Source organism: Martes martes (assembly GCF_963455335.1).
Source record: "Martes martes genome assembly, chromosome: 9".
Taxonomy (NCBI): domain Eukaryota; kingdom Metazoa; phylum Chordata; class Mammalia; order Carnivora; family Mustelidae; genus Martes; species Martes martes.
The window spans coordinates 50,329,146-50,353,266 of NC_137896.1; the positions used below are offsets into that span (position 1 = coordinate 50,329,146).

General features: G+C 45.3%; 1 protein-coding gene across 7 annotated transcripts in view; it reads left to right on the forward strand.

The window, feature by feature from the left end:
- The window catches only part of ENTPD6 (ectonucleoside triphosphate diphosphohydrolase 6), a 40,884-nt gene extending 21,070 nt beyond the window's left edge, over nucleotides 1–19,814 (forward strand). For 4 of the 7 annotated variants that reach the window (XM_080814134.1, XM_080814137.1, XM_080814138.1 and 1 more), the window contains 8 exons: nucleotides 453–541; nucleotides 1,253–1,332; nucleotides 1,949–2,013; nucleotides 12,849–12,950; nucleotides 15,438–15,578; nucleotides 17,260–17,316; nucleotides 18,431–18,543; nucleotides 18,656–19,814. In XM_080814134.1, coding sequence (XP_080670260.1) covers nucleotides 453–541; nucleotides 1,253–1,332; nucleotides 1,949–2,013; nucleotides 12,849–12,950; nucleotides 15,438–15,578; nucleotides 17,260–17,316; nucleotides 18,431–18,543; nucleotides 18,656–18,754 — 746 coding nt within the window. In that variant the 3' untranslated portion in view covers nucleotides 18,755–19,814. The remainder of the gene's footprint in view (nucleotides 1–452; nucleotides 542–1,252; nucleotides 1,333–1,948; nucleotides 2,014–12,848; nucleotides 12,951–15,437; nucleotides 15,579–17,259; nucleotides 17,317–18,430; nucleotides 18,544–18,655) is intronic. The other 3 variants (XM_080814136.1, XM_080814139.1, XM_080814140.1) reach the window with 1 other exon arrangement.
- Nucleotides 19,815–24,121: the final 4,307 nt, after the last annotated feature.

The following is a 24,121-nucleotide window of genomic DNA, read 5'->3' on the forward strand; positions in this document are numbered from 1 at the left end:
GGTAATTATGGCAAAGACTATTGTGTGTGAGATGCATGTGTGAAAAAGAAAGAAGCTTTGTAACAGAATTTGCCCCTTGGGGATGGAAAGCCATGTTAAAGGACACATTAGGAGCACAGTGCTGGGGGAAGGAATGCCTCTGGGCATGAAGGGACCTGATGGAAGTCAGTGTCCCTGGGGGTGAGCAGTAGATAAGGCAGGCCCCGATTGATTCTCTGCTGAAGGTCAGTATTGTTTTACATTGTTCAAATTAAAGCCACAGCTGGCAGAGCCACATTCATGTCCCTTCAACATGTGCATCCTTCCATGGAGATTGTTAAATACCCACAGTTGTTTGTCTGTTTTTCTTTCCACTGTGGGGCTTGGCTCTCAAACTAGCTGTACTTTTTCACCTGTTCTCATCTATTTACTATGTGACAGTGCTGTGTCGGTTTCTACTCACTCTGCTCCAGGCAGTTTGAAAACCCCAGGAAGGAGCAGTGTGGGCATGCTGGATTTAGGCGGAGGATCTACTCAGATCACCTTCCTTCCAAGAGTTGAGGTAACCAGCCCTTGCTGCTCCACTGTGGCCCCCACCCTCCAAAAGCCACCTGCCACCAGGAGTTGCAGTCCCTCAGGGAAGGCCCATTAACCTGGTGCCTCTGGGCCTGTGCATTCAGTTTCTGTCCTGAAGGCCAGATTCATTCACAATTAATGCTCCTTCACTTGATTTTAATTCTGTCTGGGGGAGAAATGGAAAGTTGATCTTCAGTGTGATGATAAATTGGGTACTACCTAGAACCCTCAGGGCCAGCCACAGGATGTGTGATATCCCCTTTTCCCCCAGGACAAGCCAGAGAGGGGGCCATTACTTAGTCTGACTCCTAGAAGGGGAGAGAGCCTCAAGCCCTGTGGGATGAGACATTGTAATGGAGATGAAAATGCTTCTAGTCTGGACTGTCTGCTGCTCTAACCACAGTGCATTCCTCACCCACCACTTTCTTATTATTATTTTTAATTTACAGTGGAAGCACACTTAAATTTATTCACAGTTGTCTTGGTTGGGCCATATTTGTCAGAATGGTAAATGCTAGTTAGGAGGAGGAAAAACATCTTTTCATTTTGGTCATTTTATTTTTCATTGCTTGTTCAAACTCTTTCACAATATGTGACTTAATGAAAAACTAATTTAATTGAATACCTCTATAAATACCCTGGTATTTTCAAAAGAAAGACCAGCAGGAAGGATAATAACCTTCATGTTCTTCTTCAGGACACCCTCCAGACCTCCCCGCCTGGCTACCTGACGTCACTCCAGATGTTTAATCGGACCTACAAGCTCTATTCTTACAGGTTTGTTTGGGAGTTGGGGGAAGAGGGAGAGGCTGCCCATCCAGGATTATCGCTCAGTCAGCCCTGTGCTGTGACCCAGAGCACCTGGAAATCCCACTGCTGGAGGCTCTCCCTCTAGCACTTCCTCCTCCCTTGCTGTTCCTTTCTCCTCCTGCCTTCTCCCCACTTCATTTTTTAGTTCACCTACAGCAAAATCCCATTTCTTTTTTTGTGTGTTTATTTTGTTCTGCTTTGGAGGAAGTTTCTAAAAGGTGGGGAAGAGCCCATGGATTGTGCAGGAATTTTCTTGGCCATTTGTTAACCACATGGCACCTTCCGTCGATTCTTGGTGTAAAGCATATGCACTCCATAAAGATCAGGGCACATCTGTGTCATTCACTGGCATCTGAGGCTCCTAGGCAAGCTCCTGTTAAGTAACAGGCTTTCATTTGTTGATCTGAATGCCCTAACCTCCATAAAGGCTTCTAGAAGCAGAAAGTCTGCTGCCTCGCCACAGGTTTCCTCCCTTTCCCACTTGTTTTGGATTTAGGCCAGGTGAACTGGAAGCAGGATTGAAGATGTTACCCAGCGGTTGCTGTGGCAGGCCAGCCCCTCACCCAGAATTTTCTTTCCACAGCTACCTGGGGCTCGGTTTGATGTCGGCGCGGCTGGCGATTCTGGGTGGCATAGAGGGGAAACCTGGTGAGTGCAATGAGAGTTGAGAGTCCTCCTTGCTCAGCAGGCTTGAGGAACCCTTCAGGAAATGTGCCCCTGCCCTCCATCATCACAGCAGCCCACTGGACCCTGCTTCGCAGGACTAGGGGAGCCCAGGAGGGATCTGTGGGGAAGAATGCACCCCACATCTTGTCAGTGGGCACTATGAGAGTGAGAAATGGTCATGTGTTTTACTTGTGTATGTATGCTGTTATTTTTTAAAAGGAAGAGATGCTGGAGAATTCATTTCTCAGACACTGAGCTGTGGGCATTTAGCCACCAAGTAACTGTTTAGTCATCCCCTGTGTTTGGAGTGGACTGGTTTTTAAGCATCTGAAGGGAATTTTATTCTTTATGACAGTACAGCAGGGACCATGAGCAGGTGATTCTGGGGCTGCTGCTGTGGAGCTGGGGAGACTTTTCCCCTCATTCACAGAGATTCTAGTGTTATGTGGATGTCCCTCCATCTTCTCTTGCTCTGTAAAGGATCATTAAACATGAACTTGGCCCTTCCTACAGACATGGCATTGAACTGGAGATGGAGTCTATGTCAGGTCAGGATGTTTCCTCCCAGGCCTTCTGTGATCATTCCTGACTGGCCTGGCTGAGGAGAAGCCTGGTGCTGGCCAACAGGTACATAAACTCTAAGGAGGCCTTAGGGGATCACTGTGTCCCAGTTTGGGAAGAGGGGAATGTTGCTCCAAGGGTGGTATGGCCTGTCTTTCCTGACGACATCGATCAGGGCCTGAAGACCTTGACCCATGCCTCTGATCCAGATGTGTACCTGTGGGCCCATACATATGCTCCAGCCACATGCCTCTTCTTGCCCCACACCTGCTCCCCTCCACAGGCCTACCACTTCTCTGCACTTCTTCCAAGGGCCTGGTTGTTCTGACTGGAATTTTTGTTTTTCACATACATCTTATTTCAAATCCTGGTGTTTAACCTCATTATGGTATTCCTCTGTTGCAAAGCAAAAACATTTCCATGTCTCAGAAACACTTGTAACTTTCATTTTGTGGCCAGAAAACACCTATTTAGCCAGCAGGAAGAAGGCAGTTACCCATTTGCTTGTTGAGGGCTAGCCTTAAACCCATCAACTACATGAAGTGCCTACCTGGGACACATAGGGCTGTAACACCTGCCAAGAAGGGTGCGGACAGCTCCTTGCCCCAGAGGAAGCATCTCCCTATTGTATTATCTGTTGTTGCACAGCAAGTACACACTAAACTGAGTGGTCAAAACCAGCAAATAGCAATCATTTTATTATAGTATCTTGTGATTGCACAGGCTTGAGCTGGGATGTGCCTCTCCTGGGATCCCTAGAGTCTTGTGTGATGACAGCTGGGGTGGCTGCATGAATGTCTTTCACCTCAGTGTTCCCCCCTGTGGCGTCCCCCAGCAGAACAGCCTGCGCTTCTCTGGCAGCTCAGGAAGGAAGACTGGCCTGAAATCATATGCCATCATAGCTTGCACATTCTGCTAGTGAAAGCAGGCCCCAGCCAGAATCAAGGGCAGGCATAGGAACTTACTTAGCATGCACATCCTTGAGGGGAGGCATCATGAGGCCGACCTTAGAGGTCAACCACCATATGCCCTTTGTTATTTGTGGGGCCCCAGATGTTGTGTTGTGGGGCAGCACAGATATATGGCATGGTGGCATTGTCCTGGCCCTGCCAGGTTTCTAACAGCCTCATTCATCTATAAAATCAGGTAGTGTTTGCTTCCCTTCTATTAGGGTGGTTGTGACGGTTGACTGAATGGCACTTGGCCCAGTGCCTAGAACCCTGAAGCGCCTCAGAGCATGTAAGCTAGAGACTATGTCTAGAATGATGAGGCTTTGCAGCAGCTTCTGTGATAGAGAAAGGCTTGCATACCCTAGTTGACCTGGAATGCTTACACAGGTCAGGTCTCATCTGGCAAAAAGGAAGAATGTTCCTTTGGCCCTCCCAGTGCCTTCATTACTAGTATTGGGGAGGAAGAATTTTTCTTCTGCCTTTCAAGATTCTTTTGGCATGTCTACCAATTAAAATCACATGAGACAGATTAATGGGAGAAAATTTTAATTATGTATATACAAGAGCCCTATAAGAATATGACATCCAAGGACAGGTCAGGCAATTGAGGCTTATGTGCCATCCTGAACTAGGGAATAGGATAGGGGTCTGGAGCTTTAAAGGGGAGGAGGATAATTCACAGGACAATAAGAAGAATGGACGTTTGGTCATTAGATGTTTACCCTTGCATACAGAAATCATTCTTAAAAGCTTATGTTTGTTAACAGCTCTCTTTCTGGGCCAGACCCCCTATCTAAATTCTTTTAGATAGTTAAGAGAAGGGTAAAAGTTTTTCTTGAATGTGCTGGGTCTAGATTGTCTTTAGCTCAGAATAGTCCACATGCCAAAGTGGCACAGTTTGGGGTAATGTATTTTACTTCCTCTCAGTCCTGTCTTTGAAATTTCCCTAGGAAGTTTCACAGTCCAAAAGTCAAGCTGCTAGATTGCTTCATCTCACTGAACCAGGCTCTTAGTCCCAATAATAAATGGGTTCAGTTAGACAGTTGTATCTCATTTCAGGAGGCAGTGATGCAGGTGGGCTCCCAAGTTAGGCCTGTGGTACAAGAAATCAGGTATTTAATAAAAGGCATTTCCATGGAAATAAATCGTGGTTAATGATTGGAACACATAATCCCAGTTTTTGCATTCTGAAGGCATCCAGTTGACAAAGATTTCTAGATCTCCGGCTTGAAGCACCTTCAGACAAAGTGAGGGCAGGCAGCAGCAAACTGATAGGTTTTCCTGTTGCAGTTTCAGTGTCTTTGGTAATCTTTCGGAGTGGTCCACATAGCAGGAGGCATGAAGATTATCTCTTCTTGAGCTGTTGTGGTGATTTCTCTGAAGTTGTTATCAGAGCATCTAGCCTAGGTTGCATGACTTTGAAAAAAGGGCAGTGTTAGTTCTCAGTGATTCCAAGTCAGAGGGGTGAGAGAAAAACTGGAAATATTATTTTGGAGAGTTACAGCCAAATATTGGAGGAAGGTAGAATAAGGAGGATCCAGTCCAACTTTCAGGCAGAAAGGAAAACCTCAAAGACAGCAGGAGTAGAATCTAATACCCACAAGTGTATACTAGGGTTTCTACTGAAACATAATTTTTCTTTCTACAGTCTACTGAAGATAACAACAGTAAGACTAATTTGTTTGCAATTAGTGTCTAGTGTCAATAAATTTGGTTTGATTACTTGTATAAGTGCAGTAAGAATAGGGACTGGCCATTTAGGCTTTTTTTTTTTTTTTTTTTTCATTTAGGCTCTTTTAATCCTCTTTGCTGGAACTTTTCATAAGGAGTCTCAGATTGAAGTTCTTAAAAACCTCTTAAAACCAGAAAGACAATCCTTGGCCATCAGACTTAACCTGCCATACCTTTAGATTTGGGTTAATCCCTTTCTTCTGGAGATCCCAAAAATTTCATGGGCTTCTGTGCCTGCCAGGAAAGGACCTTGTTTACTCACCTGGTAAAAATGCTGTGAATCTTGCAAGTAAGGTACCAGGCTAATTTTTCCAGGGGCTTCATTGGCTTCATAAAGTCACCCTTAGTTCCGTAAAGCTATCTGGTCATATCTGAATTTCACTTATCCTTCTCAAATAAGACATTCCAGTCAAAACCTTGGTAATATAACCGGCATTTGCAGTTGTGCTCTGGAGACACAAGGAGAATAGATTCCTCCTGAAGTTATGCATATAACTATATTGCCATGAAAATAAGAATACTCACTGTTTCCAAATTGTGGAAGGATCAGGTAGAGAGAAAAAGCAATTGTTTCATCTTTGTTCACAAAGGTATATCTTACCAAATTGTTGATAGCTTAGGAAAAGAGTAAAAGGTTTCCTTCAATCTGGAAAAATAAAAAAGAACAGGCAGTGTTTCAAACAAAAACTCATAAACATTATAATCCTCCTCCTCCATTTATTCAGTTCCATATGAGTAGTAGTTGTTCTCCTTAAATCCAGTTTTCCCTTTAGTTCTGGAAATTCTTACCCAGCCCAGTTTTATGGCCTTTAAGGTTATAAGAAACCTGGAGGTTTCTGACAAGTTTTGACAAGTTCACTTGTCAAAAGTCCTTCTTAAATCTCCTTGAAGGGATGTGCTTTTGCAGGAACACTTTTACCCAGAATCATAGTGATACAGTAACTGTAATTGACAAAAGACTTAAGATGCCCATTATTAAAGATATAATGAGAGTTCATTGTAGCAGAATTGACAAGTCTGGTTATTTCTGTGGTGTGCAATATTTTAAGGTAATAGAATTATGACTGATAACGTTATACCAGGGCATATCAGAATTTTAGGAATTTCGTAAAATTTCTATAATTATTATGTTAATAACATTTACCTGTACATTATTTTTTTTAAAGATTTTATTTATTTATTTGACAGAGAGAGAGAACACAAGTAGGCAGAGCAACTGGCAGAGAGAGAGGGGGAAGCAGGCTCCCTGCTGAGCAGAGAACCCAATGTGGGGCTCGATCCCAGGACCCTGAGATCATGACCTGGGCCAAAGGCAGAGGCTTAACCCACTGAGCCACCCAGGCGTCCCATACCTGTATATTATAACCTAAGAAGGCTTACCATCCCTTATTTGACATGCCTACCAGGTAATTCAACATACCAGATAAACTCAGTGTAACATCTCTTTTTGTAAACAGAGAGCACATATTTTTTTATTATTATTATGTTATGTTGGTCACCATACAGTACATCTTTAGTTTTGGATATAGTGTTCTAAGACTCATTTTTTAGGTGTAACACCCAGTGCTCCATGCCCTCCTTAATACCCACCACCAGGCTCACCCAACACCCCACCCCCTCCCTTCCAAAACCCTCAGTTTGTTTCTCAGAGTCCACAGTCTCTCATGGTTCGTCTCCCTCCTCCAATTTCCCCCAATTCACTTTTCTTTTCCTTCTTCTAATGTCCTCCATTATATTCCCTATGCTCCACAGGTAAGTGAAATCATATGATAATTGACTTTCTCTGCTTGACTTACTTCACTCAGCATAATCTCCTCTGGTCCCACCCACGTTGATACAAAAGTTGGGTATTCATCCTTTCTGATGGAGGCATAATATTCCATTGTATATATGGACTATATCTTCTTTATCCATTTGTCTGTATCACAGTTTGGTGTGATATCCAAGATCTATAAAGATCTCAAACTTAACACCCAAAAAAACAGATAATCACATCAAAAATGGGCAGAAGACATGAGCAGACACTTCTCCAAAGAAGACATACAAATGGCTAACAGACACATGAAAAAATGTTCATCATCATTAGCCATCAGGGAAATTCAAATCAAAACCACGATTTTTGGTATGTTCTAGGGGCCCTCTTGAAAATCTCAAACTGAGTTTAAGGCCATAAAAGACTTCATTTAGAATGATGTTGGAAATTTGTCAAAAATACCACAAGATTTGGACACTTGACTAAATAGGTTAACAGATCATTATGAAGCATTACTTATCTCTTTAACCAAAGTGACAAAGGATTTTAAGGGCAAATACAGAACATTACGTAGTTGTGAGCAAAACTGATCAAAGACTTGATAAAACATGGAAAATTATTTTGATAAAATATAATCTGCTTTTTGAAGACTGGTTACTTAGAAGGTGACAAAAAGCCTTTCACAGTCTTAGCAGGCCAGTAGTCCCAGAAAACTGTCCTTTCAGCAGGTGAAAGAACATTTAGTTTTGGTCTTGTATTAGTACACTACTGATTTTAAAGCTTCGTTTTATAACCGTTAAAATAAAGTCATTCAGTTTTAGCCACCTGAACCACACAAGGTAACATTTTCTCTGTCTTTCTAGCTTTCCATTTAATCTGTCTTTATTTTCCTGTTTCCCATCTGAAAATAACCAGTTTTACCTAGGACAAATTTACTTTCCCTTATTTTCCCTTAACAAAAAAATGCCTCTTCATACCTCATACCTCTTCTTACCAAAAACACATCTTACTTTCCTTGCATACAGAGTTGTTTCTCTTATATTATTTCTAGTAATTTTAGTTACATATATTAATTAGAATTAACCCTTAGAAACCTTGACTAAGAAGTAAGCAGTAGTGAACTGTCACACCAGCATTATTTACAATGGCAAACTTATGAATACATTTAATAATTTCTAGAGATGTATGCTAACTTATGACCCAAATACCTTTTAGTTCTTCTCTAAAAGGAATACTGTATAAATCTTTGTTCAGCGGTTAAAAGTGTGTAAATCTATGTTTGGTGCTTTATTTAGAAATGGTATGGATATTCAGTTAATTTAACTTAATTTATCATTTCGTAAAAGTTTAAAGCTTCAGCTTACCTGAAAGATTTAGGGAAACTATTTTTAAGTACACACACCATAAAAGATAATTATTGATAAAAAGTTCACCTAAAAACCTTTTATACTACTTATATATATTTACTTGTTCTTAACAACTGTGTTTAGACTGCTTCATGAGACACAAAGTAAGCCATCAGCCCAAGCTATGTTTCTTGCTGACAATTTTTTTTTTAAGATTTTATTTATTTATTTGACAGAGATCACAAGTAAGCAGAGAGGCAGGCGGAGTTGGGGGGGGAAGCAGGCTCCCTGTTGAGCAGAGAGCCCAATGTGGGGCTTGATCCCAGGACCCTGGGATCATGACCTAAGCCGAAGGCAGAGACTTTAACTCACTGAGCCATCCAGGTGCCCCTTGCTGACAAATTTTTGTAAGAGATAGCATGAACTCGTAGTAAACCAAGTTTACTTTAGTAAACCAAGCTAGAATAAAAGTATTATATTCCATACTGATTAACTTCTGAAGATATTCCTTTTTTAATCAACCAACTTAAACTAGTTTTTATTTACTAAAGGTTAATACTAGATCACATGAATTTGAAAAACATTTGGGTTAGTTTTCTTTTTTAAAGATCTTATTTTTATTTATTTATTTTTTTAAAGTAAACTCTATGTCCAACATAGGACTTGAACCCATGAACCCAAGATCAAGAGTTACAGGCTCTACCAGGTGAACCTGCCAAAGGTCCCTAGTTTCTGTTATATTCCTGAGAATTCAATTGATATAAGGCACTTAATTTCTCTAAATCAATTAAGTAGAGCTTTTTTACAAATTAATTTTGTTGACATGGAAGATTACACCCAACTTCAGTACATATGTATAGAATACATAAACATACAGACACATGCAAACTGAGACTTTACAGCTTCCATACACTTAAAATTTCCCATGAGCCCAAGTTCCAAATGATAATTCCCTCTTTTGTTTTTCTTCTGGTAAGAATTATCTCCTTGAGGTTGGGTGAGCCTGGTGGTAGGTATTATGGAGGCATGTAGTGCATGGAACACTGGGTGTGGTACATAAACAATGAATTCTGGAACACTGAAAAGAAATTAAATAAAAATTAAAAAAAAAAAAGATTTACCTGCCCTATATATTAATTAAGAAAAATAATTACCTCCCTGAATTTTGTACTTTAACTTTTATATCTCAGAGGCACAAGGAAAAATGCACGTTACAGGTCTTTTAAGATAAATCGTGGTCAGGGGGAGTATTGGAACAGGTGAACTTTGAGCTGCCTCTAGAGCTATATATTTAGTTTTGCAGAGATTTGTAAGATGAGCACAATTGCTCTCAATTCCTGTAAAGAATAGGGTTGCAGCCTAAATGGCATCATAGATTGATCTACCCATCCAACCACATTGTCCTCAGTATTTTTTTTTTTATCAGAGAGCTATGGAATGTTTTAGTAAATCTTTTTACAGAGGCGTCAGGAGGTTTTTCTTTCCTTCTGGATACATAGTTTCATTTTAGCTTAGTGGGGGGAGACCTAAAAAATCTTATCAGGCTCTGAATATCAGCTTCCAGTCTGGCCAGTCTCCAACCACAGAGCTATTGAAACAACTCTTTCAAATATCTTGTCATTTTTCAGTTGGGACAAACAGCAGATGTTTTCCGGGACTAATGGAGTATGCCTTTATAAAGTCCGTTTACAGCATTTTAACAAAGGCCTCCTTTCTGAGTGCACATTTCAACCTTAGACCTTTACCTTAGAACGAAAAGCCTCTGTATTAACCCCTCACATGAGCCTTCAGCTGATCCTTTGTAGGAAGGCCAAGGAGAAATGCTAGTCATCTGTTTCCTCAAGTGGGGTGGTGTTGGTTCCAGGGGACCATCCGGTTTGTCTGATAACTACAATATAATGATAATCTCATGGGTGGGAAGAACACCCCTTTGCAGCCAAACAAGGTCCCTATGAGTGGGGTTGTGATGGATATCAATCAATCAATTAAGTTTAATTCAACTTAAAGTTTAATTTGGTAGGGTCCTTAAAAGTCAAGGCTTTTAAGGGCTTTATAATTTTAAAAATATGCTTTTGTCTAGGGGACATGAATTATTTGGATGGGATATAGCTGCAAAGGACCTTGCACAGAAGGCTTGAAGCTGGCAGAGCCTGACTATAGAGCCCTGCAAAATGAGCTTTCTGTATAAAGCTTATTACTATTATCTACCTTAGGTGCTTCTGTTAAATTTGTTCTCTGACTTTTAGTATTTACATGAATTACCTGTATTCCCTGGGCTTAGAGATCAAGCCAGAATGCTCTCTGTATATCTTATAGGAAAAGGGAGGCTAAAATAAGTAGCTGGGTGTTTAAGGGATTTTCTGGGGAAGGTGGGAGAGTTTGGGAGTTAGAATATGCTGAGGAGACAGGGCCAGATTTTAAAAAGGGAAATTTATGGTAGACAGGGACTTTAATTTTTGTTCTAAGTCTAATTTCTCTTCTCCCCTCCTCCATCTTATTAAGTGAGTCCCTAAAGCTTAGCTATTACATTTCTTTGTGTCTATTTTTTTTAACTTGGTTTTTCCGTAGGTACCAATAAGATAATTACTTAGGACAAGAGCTCTCGAAAGTATTTTTCTTTCTCTCAAATATTATCAATTCAAAAGATCCATTGTCTAGCCATTGCCGTTGGTAAGCAGGATCTTATATTATTCTCTAGTGACACAAACCAATAAGCCTTTTTATGGCTTAACCATGAATATAAGAGGTGTCCCAAAAGACGGTACCAAAAAATGCAGCCCTTTTAAGATCCAGAAAGTTTACTCCCATAAAGAGTCTAAGTTGGTAAAGCCCTTTGTTGTTACAGGCAGTAAGAATGGTGTAGTGAAAACACTGTCTCCAGTTTCCTGTGAGAACATGAGGCACCTCTACTCATAGATCTGTGAATCTGTGACACCAGGCAGGTACTACTAGAATGGGACCTTTCCAGCACTACCAAAAAGCAGTGAGGATGAGATGGCAGAAACCCCTTATGGACCAGAAGCCCTGTAACAAACTCTCCTGAGAGCTCTAACAGTCTGACAGAAAGTGCTGCTTGTGACTTAAAGTCTCAGAACCCCAGGCTACTCAACTGGCCACCAAGGTGCATGTGATATGTGCAGAGAGAACATTCTCACTGGTCATAAGGACAAGCTCTCAAGACATGAACAGGATGAAAGGAAAACCCCTCATAGGCACATTAACAGCTTGAGCTGAACCTTTGATGTCTCAGAGCCAAATTGTACCAAAGAGGGATGTGCTGCTGGGTTGGAAATTGTGAGGTATTTTACAGAGTTCCTTGCATGGAAATTTTCTTGAGTTTGACTGGTGACCTAGCATCAACCTAGCCAGTAGTGTGACTAACTCATCCTAACACAGGAGTCTTTGGGTTAGGTAGGGAGTGCTCTAACAGCTTTTAAGTTCTCAACCCATGCCCACTAGTTTTGCAACTTTGGCTTCCAAGCTCTTCGTTAGTAACTGCATTCACCTTGTGTGCACATTGACCCACAGCAACATTTGTCTATACTGGCCTGGTGAGAACTGTGAACTTACCAGTCTGTGAGTCCAGCTTGTACAGCAGGCTTATAGGGCCCAGGCCTGCATCCTACCTTGTGGTTTTCATTCTGACAAATGACACAACAGACAAGAGCAAAAAAAAAAAAAAAAAAAAAAAAGCAGTTACCATCTCCAGGAAGAAACACATGAAAAAAAAGTTAAGAATACTCATAATACATCTTTACTGGTCACTATACCCAAGGAACTGGTTCCACAAATATTTTCTCCTACTAATCTAAACTTAGAAATTGGGGGGGAAAGATTCTCACCACTTGCTTCAGCTAGATCCTGCAGGCAGAGATCCAGGAGCCTGATGTGGTAATAAGAATTCTTACCTTCTGCTGCACCTGTCAGAGGTCCCAGGCTCTCCCCGCTGCCACAGCCCTTGAACAGGCAATATGTGGCCAGTGAAGTTTCTCCTGGCTAGCTCATCAACTACAGGGGAGGAAAGATTTTTCTCCTGCCCTAGGTTCTTTTGGTTAGTCTATTAATTAAATTGACATAAGGCAGATTAATAGAAAAGCAAGTTTATATATGTACGGGAGCCCCAGAAGAAAATGACACCCAAGGACAAGTTGGGCAATTGAAGCTGTGTGTCATCTTGAGCTAGGGAATAGGCTAGGGGCCGGGGGCTTTAAAGGAAGGAGGGGGATTCACAGAACAAAAGAAGAACAGATGTTTGGTCATTAGATGTTTGCCTTTCCATACAGTGGTCATTTTGATAAAAATTTATCTCTAGTAATACTTCTCTTTCTGGGCCAGACCCCCTACTTAAATTCTTTAAGGTAGTTAAGGGAGAAGTAAAAACCTCCCCTTCACTAGAATACAGACCTCCTCCCAGCAGAATCCACATCCCAGTCTTCCTGTGGTAATGTGCCTTTCTTCTTTATCTGTTTATTTCAGCTGAGGATGGAAAGGAGTTGGTCAGCCCTTGTTTGTCTCCAGGTTTCACAGGAGAGTGGGAACATGCTGAAATAACATACAGAATTTCAGGACAGAAGGCAGGTAAGGTGGAGTTCTCATTTGTCATTGGTGTGTAAGGGTTAAGAATGGCAGCCTGTCCTCTATCCCATACCTTCCAGATACCTCTGAGAACCAGGGAGGCTGTTGTCAGATGACCTCATTCACAGACAAGCCCATACTTGTCCAGGAAATGAAAGTAGCTCTGTGAACCGTCAGGGTTGCAGGAGGCCCTTGCCAGAACACGCCGGGAACCACTGGCAAAGGGTCTCTCTGCACAACACTCCCTTCTCTGTTGCCACATGCTTTCTTTCAAAAGGCTGCATTTCCTAACAAGCCTCCAGTGAGGAAGGACCTGAGCATTCTGCCGCTCTAAGACAAATGGTCAAGTTGGGGCTATTGGCCCAGTAGCAACATGAGCTCATCTCTGAATTGAGGGAGAAACAGCTTCTCCTTCAGCGAAATCACCTGTCACCTCAGACTGCCTGGTGAGCACAGGAGAGGCTGCTCCAGGCTGTGTAGCCCATGGCCTGTGACAGTGGGTGTGCTGTCCCACCAGCCTGGCCCCTCTCACCCCATGTGGGTGGTCTTTGTTGCCCTGTGCTCCTTCAGTGGTGCTAATAGAAACATTCAAATACTGTTTCCAAGCTGGACACATTGGGCAAGAATTTTGTCTGCCTTTGGTGACAGAGCTATTTTTACCCACATTTCTGGCACCAAATGTGTGTGGTTTTCCCCCAAACCAGCCAATTCTCCACCCATGAATAATTCTATTCCCACTTTCCCTGGAGTTAATGCAGACCACAGAGGTTAAGGGCTCAGTCTCACCAAGGCTCCCCCTACACACCCTCCACTTCAAATGCAAATCGCAGGTCCTAGGCCGCCTGTATTTCTGACCAGCTAAATACAAATTGGGGGTTCCCACAACACCCCCAAATAATTTGCCAAAATAGCTCACAGAACTCAGGAAGGCACTTTACTTATTATCACTATTTTATTATAAAAGATACAACTCTGGAACAGCCAAATGGAAGAGATGCATAGAGCAAGGTGTTGGGGAAGGGGTGCAGAACCTCCACATGCTCTCTAGGAGCACTACTTCCCAGCCCCTCGATGTGTTCACTACCCAGGAGGCTCATGGGACCCATCCTTTAGGGTTCTGGGAAGCTTCACTACACAGATGTTAATTAAATCACTGGCTGCTGGTTTACCTCAATCCCCAACCCCCTACCCTCCCTGGAGGTTTGGGGGTGGGGCTGAAAGTTTCAAGCTTCTAATCACATGGCTGGCTCCTCTGACAGCTAGCATCCATCCTGAAGCCACCTGGGACCCACCAACAAGTGTGCACTCATTCACATAAACTCAGGTATACTTGAAAAAGAGGCTCATAGTGAATAATGGAAGAGGCTCATCTCATCCCCATCACGCAGGAAATTCCAAGGGTTTTGAAAGCTCTGTATCCAGAACCAGGAACAAAGACCAGATATTTGTTTCTTATTATCTGGTGACCATGGAGTTCACTCTGACTCAGCCAGCCACTCATGCACGTGATAGCATCAGATCCTGCAGCAGCCCCTGGCACCAAGCTGATACTCCAGTGTGAGGAGTTATTAAAACACATGAGGAAGTAACTTGTAGGAAAAAAGGGAGGAGGGCTGAAGAGAAGATTGCAGTTTTCAATATGATAGCCAGGGAAGGCTACCTGGGTGGTATTTGAGCCAAAACATGGGGAGCTGGGGAATGGGCCACATGGATCTAAAGCAGCACTTTTCCAGACCAGAGGAGCAGCGTATGCAAAGGCCCTGGAGTGGCTGCTGTGTTTAAGGAAAGGGAGAGGTTGTATGGCTGTCCTGATACGGGAGTGTGGAGAGAAATAAGGCCCAACAGGCAAGGGCATGGGGAGAACTGGCTGGAGCTGCCTTGAGGCTGTGGGCAGGTCTGCTAGTGGAGATGGGAAGCTGATTCTAGGGGTGGGTAGTAGGATACTGACATCTGTTTACCTCTGGGGCTCTCTGTTGTCCTTCTTCCAATCAGGGGTTCAATGATCTCAGCTATGTGATTGACAAGCTGTCTGTTAGGCCTCTGTTTTCTCATCTGTGACATAAGGAGGTTGTAGGCCGCACCTCCAAAGTGACTGATGGGACAGAGTAAAGCCCTGCATGTTTAGAGCTCAGCAAGGGCCAGCAGAAAATAAACAGTGTGAACCTGAACCCACTGGGCTAATGTCAGGACAGCTGCCTGTGCCCAGCTGGAGGCTGGTGTCCTCCAGGGTTGAGGGCCATGCTATCTCTAGCGACCTTCACACTTTGGGTTTCTCTCCCTTGACCTGAGCCTGCAGTGCCATGGCTCCTGTAAGGTTCCTGTTGGCATGGGTGGTGTTGATGAGCACCCACACCCAGGTGTCATGCGGGCTTCTTGTCCCACTTCACCCTCCAGGTCCAGGTCTCAAGTCATTGGGAAGGGCCTCGGGGGTTGTGTGGCCCAGGCGCTGAGCCCCCTAACCATTGTCTTTGTGCTTTTCTTTCGCCCCAGCAGTGAACCTCCATGAGCTGTGTGCCAGCAGAGTATCGGAAATCCTTCGAAACAAAGTGCACAGAACGGAAGAAGTGAAAGATGTGGATTTTTATGCTTTTTCCTACTATTACGACCTTGCTGCAAATGTAGGCCTCATAGGTAAGGGTAGGGCTGAGGTGTAGATTCTCTGGACAGAGGGCCTACAGCAAAGAGTAATCATGTTATCAGTTACTCTCACAGTAACAGAAATAGAGGAGTGTCTTGTCATCCATATAGGAAGTGGTAAGCTCCCTTTTTATAAATAAATCAGGTCTTTGAGCCACTTAGTAAAGTTACATTGTCAGTGCAGGAACAGTTAATTGCTGTCAAGTTGTTCTGCTCTAAGGCAGAACTGACCTACCTATGTAACTGACCCTTAGTCGTTCCTGCCTGGCCCCAGGTTTCTGGCTGAGGGAGCCCTTTGTGACATGGTCATGTGGCCATCTTTCCCATATAGCACCCAGGCTGGCATGGGGAGGGGTCAGCGCACTCCACAGACCACCCTTAGGATCTTATGGGCACTGTGGTATCTCAAGGCTCACTGAGCCACCTACTGCTCGGGCCCAGTATGCAACGCATCCAGCCAGGAGTGGGTAGTCCAGGTATAAGGTGACCTTGTCACGCCTTGCTTGGGCCCGGGTCTCTCTGGCACAGAGCAAGGTCCCTGGGGTGCCTCCCAGTAGCTGGTCCCGTAGCTACTTGATCTGTTGGTCCTGAGGGCCCCTGTGGGCTTCCCACAACTGGAGCAGCAGTTCGTTGATCTGTACTCTCCTGGCTGTGCCACCAGCTATGGACATCACAATGCTCAGGGTCTACTACATGCAAACCTGGCCTGCAGTGTATTGGGGGCTCCACCTTTTCAGGCTAGCTCAAAAGGACCTCTCCACAAGTATCACATCATCAATTTGGGGCCCCTCACCTTGCCTTTAGATTGCCCTTCCATTAAGGGACTGACAGTATCCCAGAATGACCTCAGGAGGTGCTGGGCTGTTCAGAAAGCTCTTCCAACTCCTTTTTGTGGTCACACATGGCTCTGAAAGAGCTGCTTGGGTCTGTTTTAAGAAATGGAATCCATCTTCAGAGATGACATTTGCTGACTGAGCAAATGCCCAAAGTCAAGGAAAAGTCAGCTCACTGAGAAGCTGCCTCATACAAAATGTAAATGTGTGGGACAGCTCGAGAACCCTCTATCAAATGTAGAGGTTTTCACGTGCATTGAAGTAACAGTTGCCATTCGTAAGATTTGGGGGGACACAGCTTTCATGCCTACTTCCCTGGGAATGTCACAGAGGCCTAGGGCCACTCTCTTCTTGAGAGCCCTATAAAGGCTCTGCCCATTTGATCTAAGACCTGACAAACCACTTCTTGGCTTTTTTTTAATAGAACTTTTTCCCCCACATTCAGAAAATTGATACCCAGAATACCGTTGCTGAACTCAGGGCCACAGCTCATGGAAACATGTCTGATTCTGTGCTTTTGTTTTTTTAACTTAAAATGAAGAGATTTCTCAGTCTGTGGGGCCCAGGGCTCCTGGTGACCTTCCTGTGAGGGACCCTCAAAGACCCGTGACTGCTAATCATCCCCTTGTGGTCTTGCACAGAACAATTGCCCACCCCCAGCCCCATCACCTCAGACACATGACCAGTGCATGTGGGGCTGCTGCCCTGCTTATACCCAGGCTTGCAGCCAGCCTGGACTCTCCACCCATGTCATCCTCTCACGGGTGCCAGCCTCAGGGCCTTGGTGGCATCTCTGGTCCAGGGATGCTGGTGCAGACCAGGTGCTTGGTCTTGTCCAACAGATGCGGAAAAGGGAGGCAGCCTCGTCGTAGGAGACTTTGATATCGCGGCCAAGTATGGTGAGTAGCGGTTTCCCTGCCGGCTGAGAAAGGCCAGGGTGGGAGGCAGGAACCCTGCCCCACCATGTGGCAGGTGCAGCTTGGTACTTGTGAGGCAGTACTGGAAGTTCCAGGTTTGGTTCCTGATTCAGCCAGCCTAACACACGTTAGGGGGGGTGCTTGCGGGGTCACTGTCCTGTGGGCCCAGACCATAGGTCTGCCTCATCCTATGTGGCCACAGCAGGGGGAGGGGGAGCCTCAGTGTCCTTCACTCTGAAAGTGCTTAGTTCTAGTCCTAGGGTTGTTAGGTTGTCACTTTTTCTGACATCTCTTCACTGTAGCTCAGGTGATCGTCACAGGGATTTCCCCTGAAAGTGTCCCAGCAAATTCACAATTGTCACAGCAGACCCAGCTTGTGGGGGGTGAAGAGCTCTTCCCCTTGAATTTACAGGTGGCTGACCCCCTTCCTCTCCTTTGTCCATCACAATCCAGCCGGATGGGGTATGACATGAAGGCTGGCTGTAAATATTCTGCTCTTCAGTGCTGTTCCCAATTACAGATCAAAAGAGTTAAACTTTATTTGTTTCTCTATAGAAAGTCCTTTCTCCCCCACTCTCCCCAAGTGGCTTTTTTTTTAAGCTTTCTTATCACTTATGGGTTTATCCCATGGACACCTGGTATCCATGACTCTTCAACAGGAAGAGGTTCTGAGCGGAATTTTGGGAAATCTGTTGAATAAGAATAGAATGTTCTGAGACAGTTTTGTTTGTGTTTACATTCCCCAGAAAGCCCAGATTCACACCTGGAAAAGGTGTCCAGAGTCACAGGTGCAGAGCTCTGCCCTGTGAGACTGTGGCCTTCAGCTCATGACACTAAAACAAGACATACAAGTCCTTCTTGGTCTTGGAGGCCAGGCCCAGTGGAGGCTGGTTCACCTTGATATCCTACCTTTTGGTGTACTCTTGGTGAATCAACTTCTTGCTATAGGCTGTAATCTTGTCTAAACCAGTGAGGACCTGGGGCCAGCACAGAGCCTAGCATAGGGTGGGCACCTGGAGTGTGTAGAGCCAGTCTGCCCAAGCCCTGCCCCCCCTGCCCCCACCTGGAATCTGGGAAAGGGCTCTCTCACCCCCAGTGTGCCGGACGGCAGAGACGCGGCTGCAGGGCAACCCCTTTCTGTGCATGGACCTCACCTACATCAGCCTGCTGCTCCAAGAGTTTGGCTTCCCAGAGAACAAAGTGCTGAAGGTAAGGACTGTCTCTAGATTTCCCCTTTTGCCCTTTATGGCCAGAAGGGCTGGGGGTACTGCTTCCAGCCTCCCAACCATGCCCACTTTGCCCCTCCCTTTGTGTTTTCAAGCTGACTCGGAAAATCAACAATGTTGAGACCAGCTGGGCTCTGGGGGCCATTTTTCATTACATCGACTCCCTGAGCAGACAGAAGAGTCCAGCCTTGTAGCGGCCAAGCTGCCCTGGCCAACCTCACAGAAGTGGCTGCGTCTCCATGAGAACAGACCTTCATGAGAATAGACCTTTGTGGAACCCCTTGACATGTTGGGAGGAAGCTGCTACTCTCCCTTTGGCCTTGCAGAGTTGCCCCTGGACAGGCAGAGGGCTGTAGTGTGACCCAGGCCCAGTGTCTCTTGCCTTGGCTCCAGGTGGACAGTGAACCAGGTAGGGCAAAGGGCACATGCCGAGGCCAGGGTGATGCAGCCACACCATCCCCAACCTGTCCCTCTCTGCAGGATGGAGTGGTTGTAACGTGTTTCTGTGTTAAGAGTCTTGTTTTATCTCCCTGCCCCTGTCTGGTCCCTCCCTGCATGCCCAGGACAGACCTTCACCACCTCTCCAGAGACTCGGTGGGAAGGTTGTACAGGCTCCCTGGCTGCTCTCAGGGAGGGCCGGGTGGCAACTACCATGCCCTCTGGGACAGGAGTTCTGTCAGACTTGAATGTGTTTGCCTCCTCCTTGGATGTGGATGTGTGAGGTCATCCAGAGGTCTGTTTTTTCAGGTTCTTGGATGGCTTGGAGCTCATAAGAGTTGGCCCTGTGAATGGGAAGAGGGGCTGGGGGAAATACCTCTCGTGTGCCCCAGCCCTACAGAGGAGGTCTGAATGTGAGCGTGAACTGCTTGCAATATTTATGGCTGTGCTGTGTGAGTGATGTCTCCATCGTGTGGTGCTGAGTGTTTGTGTAGCAACTGTGTTCTGAGCCCCAGTGGATGTATCGCTACCGTGAGCCATTTGCAGCTGAGCAGTGTTGAAGACACATACCAGTCCCCTGTGGGTCAGGCAGGCTGCAGTCCCTGGAGCTGCCTTCTGGCTGTGCTGGGGTGCGGGGCCATGCCCATCCACAGGACACTGGGAGCTCCACAGGGCACTGGCCCAGACTCTACATTGGGGTGCAAGATCTGTGAGATCTGGCCCCCTGGATCACAGTCGTTCCTGCGGTACATGTATGGTATGTGGAATAAGCTAAACATTATGTGTTCCACTCAAAATAAAGGGTTTACAAGGGTTTCTGGCCTGGCGACTCCTCTCAGTGAGTGTCAGCAGTGTTCATCTACCCCAGCACTGGTGGGAAAGCCCCTGAGGTCCCTGTTTACTGTAGCTGGAACAAAGAACTGCCCAGGCTGGGTGACAGGTGGCACATTAGATCTCCTCAGTGTGCCTTTTGAGGAGACAACCACAAGACACATGGCGGCCACCCTCAGGCACTCCTGTGTCCCCGTGGTGGCAGGCTCTTTGGAGGCCCAGGCTGTTCCAGGGGAGCTGCTCATCTTCCCAACAGAGCTCCCCCCCTCCCTAGGCCGGCGACCTGCAGCACCTGCTACACGGTGTGTTCCATGCGAACCTGGCTCTAATCTGGGACAGATGGAAAGGGGTTGCATGCCAGGAAAAGACTGGGCAGGAGCACAGGGTCTGGCCCCTTGACCACCCAGAGCCACAGCAGGACCATGATGGACATGACTCCCGAATGAGCCCACAAGTGGAGGCTCGTCGGGAAAAGGGTTCTGCAGAATGCTGCGAAGGTTGGTTTAACTCCTCACCTCTAAAAGCCCTTTGTCCCCAGTCCCCACAAGCAGAGGCAGGGAGGAGTCCAAGCCTAAAACCTTCTTTGATGTTGAAGAAGTGCTGTGCCCACAGGACGTGCCAGGGGAGCAATTCTCCCCTTTTCTGAGGGTCCTAATCTGGTGGTCTGATCATCACTGCCCCAATTCCAGAAGACTGGAGAGAAACACCCCCCCACCCTGCACAAAAACCACTGACAAAATAAGGCTAACCACCCTCTGCCCAGTGATTTCCCCAAAACTTAAACCCTGGGGCAGAGGTCCAGAGGTGTACATGTGACATGAGCAGAAGAAAACAAAGCAGGAAAGGTGCTTCCCCTAAATAAAAAGCCACCTTTGGGCTACGAATCCTTCCCTTGACAAGGACAGGAAAATCCAGCCTCCAGCACCTCATCACCCCTGCCTGGGTCTCCCCAGCCTTTCCTTCCATAGTATCTAACAGTTTTAAATATTTACAGAACTCCAGAGGCCAGGAATCAAATATGCATGAAGGTAAAAGTGAAAATTGATTTGGTCCATTTCTAGGTTAGTGATCTCACATCTGAAAAAATGGAAACAACTGGAAGTCTCCCAAAAGATCACCAAATAAGTCCTGGAATATTTTTAGGCCCAGCAAAGTATGCAAGTCATTTTGCTCTGTCTTTTGTGATTATAAGGTAGGCTCTTGTTTTTTAAAAATGTATCTATATAACACATATCCAAACATATAAAGGATGCAAACTAGGGGTACGGTAAGGATGTCATCACCTCTGGTGTGCCCCACCTCACAGAAAACATGTGCATCTGTGTGCTCAGATCTTCCTGGCACACCGCACACACTACCTCCTGCCCACATGTCCTGCACCTTCCTGGTCTCAGAACAGCTGCATTATCAGTGCACGCTGAGTTGCCTCTGTCTTGCAGTGGTTAGTGGCAGTCCTACATCTGGCTGACAGAACCCCATGGCATCAGGTGGTTTCTAGTCCCACATCCCTGTGCATGACCCTTCTGACATTGCCAGATCCAAGGGCTGAAGTGTTTTAAATTATGGCTGTGTTGTCAGTTTTCCCTTCAGTTCCACTGGCAGCTTCTGTGCCAGCTTCCTGAGTCGTCCTCACCAATAAAGCTACAGCCAACACCGTTAACTCTACCTTACTGGAGGGTAGAAAATAACTGGTAATTTTACTGTGCACTGACCTAATTCATTTTTTTTAAGATTTTGCTTATTTGTCAGAGAGAAGGGGGCAGAGAGAGTGAGAGAGGCAGGCAGAGGGAGAAGCAGGCTCCCCACTGCACAAGGATCCTGATGTGGGACTCAATCCCAGCACCCTGGGATCATGACCTGAACTGAAGGCAGACGTTTAACTGACTGAGCCACCCATAATTCATCTTGTTTGTATGTCCAAGAGCATTTCCTTTTCAATGAAACATCCATCCTTGTCCCATACCAATTTTTCTGAGAGACTGTGGTCATTCTCTTACTGGTTTTCGATTTTTATATATTAAGGATATTAACCATTGGGATAGAAGTGTTGCAAATTTTTCCTCATTTTGTTATTACGTTTTTACTATATGGTGTTTTCTTCAAGGCACAGTTTTACTATTTTTATGTATTTATATTTTTATACAACTTTATTACAATGACTTCCAGGTTTTGTGTCATAATTAGAAAGGCTTCTCCACTGAGATAGTTGTAAAAGTCAACAAAACAGTGTTGCAGTGGGTTTTTTTTTATTACCTTAACTTCCAATGCATGCTTATGAACACCCTCAGGCACAGCAACTCATTGTTTCAAGGCAGATTTGATTTTTGGAACCATTTCAGGGTTACTGGAAGGCAAATGTGATATTCAAACTGGGATAATACCATTTTTGGATAAAATCAAGTCTGGTTATAAAGTACTGAGGCTCTTTCAGAAGTGTGCGGAATCCTAGCAGTGTCAGGAACAGTCTCCCCAGGAAGCCATACTACACATGCAGTATAGTAAGGTTGTTTTCATGACTTGTTTGGAGAGCATGAAGCGTGAGGAACGACTGAAGCCCCTGGGAGAGTCAGTTCATGCTCATGGAGGAAAAACCCCCTCCTCCTCTGCTGCCCACTCAGTCCTCTGCGCTCCATACCTCCCTCTGACACTAGTTATTCAGGGTCTACCCCAGGCGCAGCAGGGCTGTGACACCAACTGGGTGGCCTGACCCTGTCTACCTGCAGTTGGTGCAGACCACACGGGTACCCCCACCCCCACTTCAGGCTCTAGGCACAAATCCAGCTTGCCACCTGTGCTTCTTAACTAGCTGGCTCTAAGTCCATGGTTTCCATGACCCCTTTCTCAGATTCTATAGTTGGTAAAGAGGCTCACAGAATTCAGAAGAAAAATTTACTTACTATTGTTGATTTACTACAGAGGATACAGATGAACAGTTCGGTGGAAGAGACACGGGGCAGGACATGGAGGCAGGAGTCTGGAGCTTCCATGTCCTCTCTGGGCATGCCACCCTCTTAGCACCTATATGTGTTAATTAAGCCAGAATCGGGGAGCCTGCAGGCCCTGCCCTGCTGGGAAGAGCATGCAACTAGTAATCTCAGGGTTGTAAATTCCAGCCCCCCATTGGGTGTAGGGGTTACTTAAAATCTTAGAACAAAAACCAGAAGCTCTCCAAACCCCTACTTGGGATTTTTATAGAGGTTTTATTATGTGGGCTTGATTAAATATTAAATTGGCTGTTGGTGATAAGGCCAATCTCCAGCCCTTCTTCCCTCCCAGAAGTCAGGGATAGGAGAGGCTGAAAATTCCATCCTGCTTTTTGTTGTTGTTGTTAAGATATATTTATTTATTTTAGAGAAAGAGAGTGGGTGAGGGAGGCAGAGGGAGAGAATCTACAAGCAGACTCCCCACTGAGCATGGAGCTGGACACTGGACTTGATCTCACAACCCATGAGATCGTGATCTGAGCTGAAACCAAGAGTTGGACACTCAACTGACTGAGACACCCAGGCGCTCCTGAAAGTGCCAACCTTCTGATTACATGGTTGCTTTCCCTTGGCAACTATCCCCCACACTTTGTTCCCCAGAGGCTCTCCATAAATCACCTCATTAACATAAATTCAGATGTGGTTGAATGAGCTGTGTTGAATAGAACCTGGGACAAAAGACCCAAGTATTATAACAAAGATGCTCCCATTATTCTTAATGCTTAACCCCAAGGGTTTGGGGAGCTGTGAGCTAGGAGCAGGAATGAAGGCCAAATCTGTTTCCTGTTACAAATCACGTGTGCAGTCCTGGAAAGAGGCTTTAGGATAGGTGGGACCCTGACAGCATCTTCATTACTATGAGGATTGTGAGACCCTGGCCTTGCCTGTGTTGCTGCAGAGGCCAGAGCTCAGACACGTGGGCACAAGTTACAGGGAAGCGTTTCAGATTTCTGTCTAACAAGGAAAGATGTCCTAAAAGACAGGGTCTCAGTCGTGTGCATCGCTGCCCTGTCAGCACGCAAGGGTGCTCAAAAAGGGATTCCTGCCCAGATAAGAGGTCGGAATCAGGCACCAGCAAGGCCTCTTCACACCCAAGATCTTTGGATTCACCTAGAAAATGATCTTGAACATCATGACCAGGTAAGCGTACTTGCATGTAATGTCCCTGAATTTGAATTGAAATAATGACAGTGGCCTTTGTTGTGGAGTGCTTACTATGCGTCAGGTATGAGTGATTGCATTGTTGTGGCACCCATGAGCAGGTACTGATCAGGGGGCTCCAAGGAACTCAAGGTTAGTGAGGAGTGA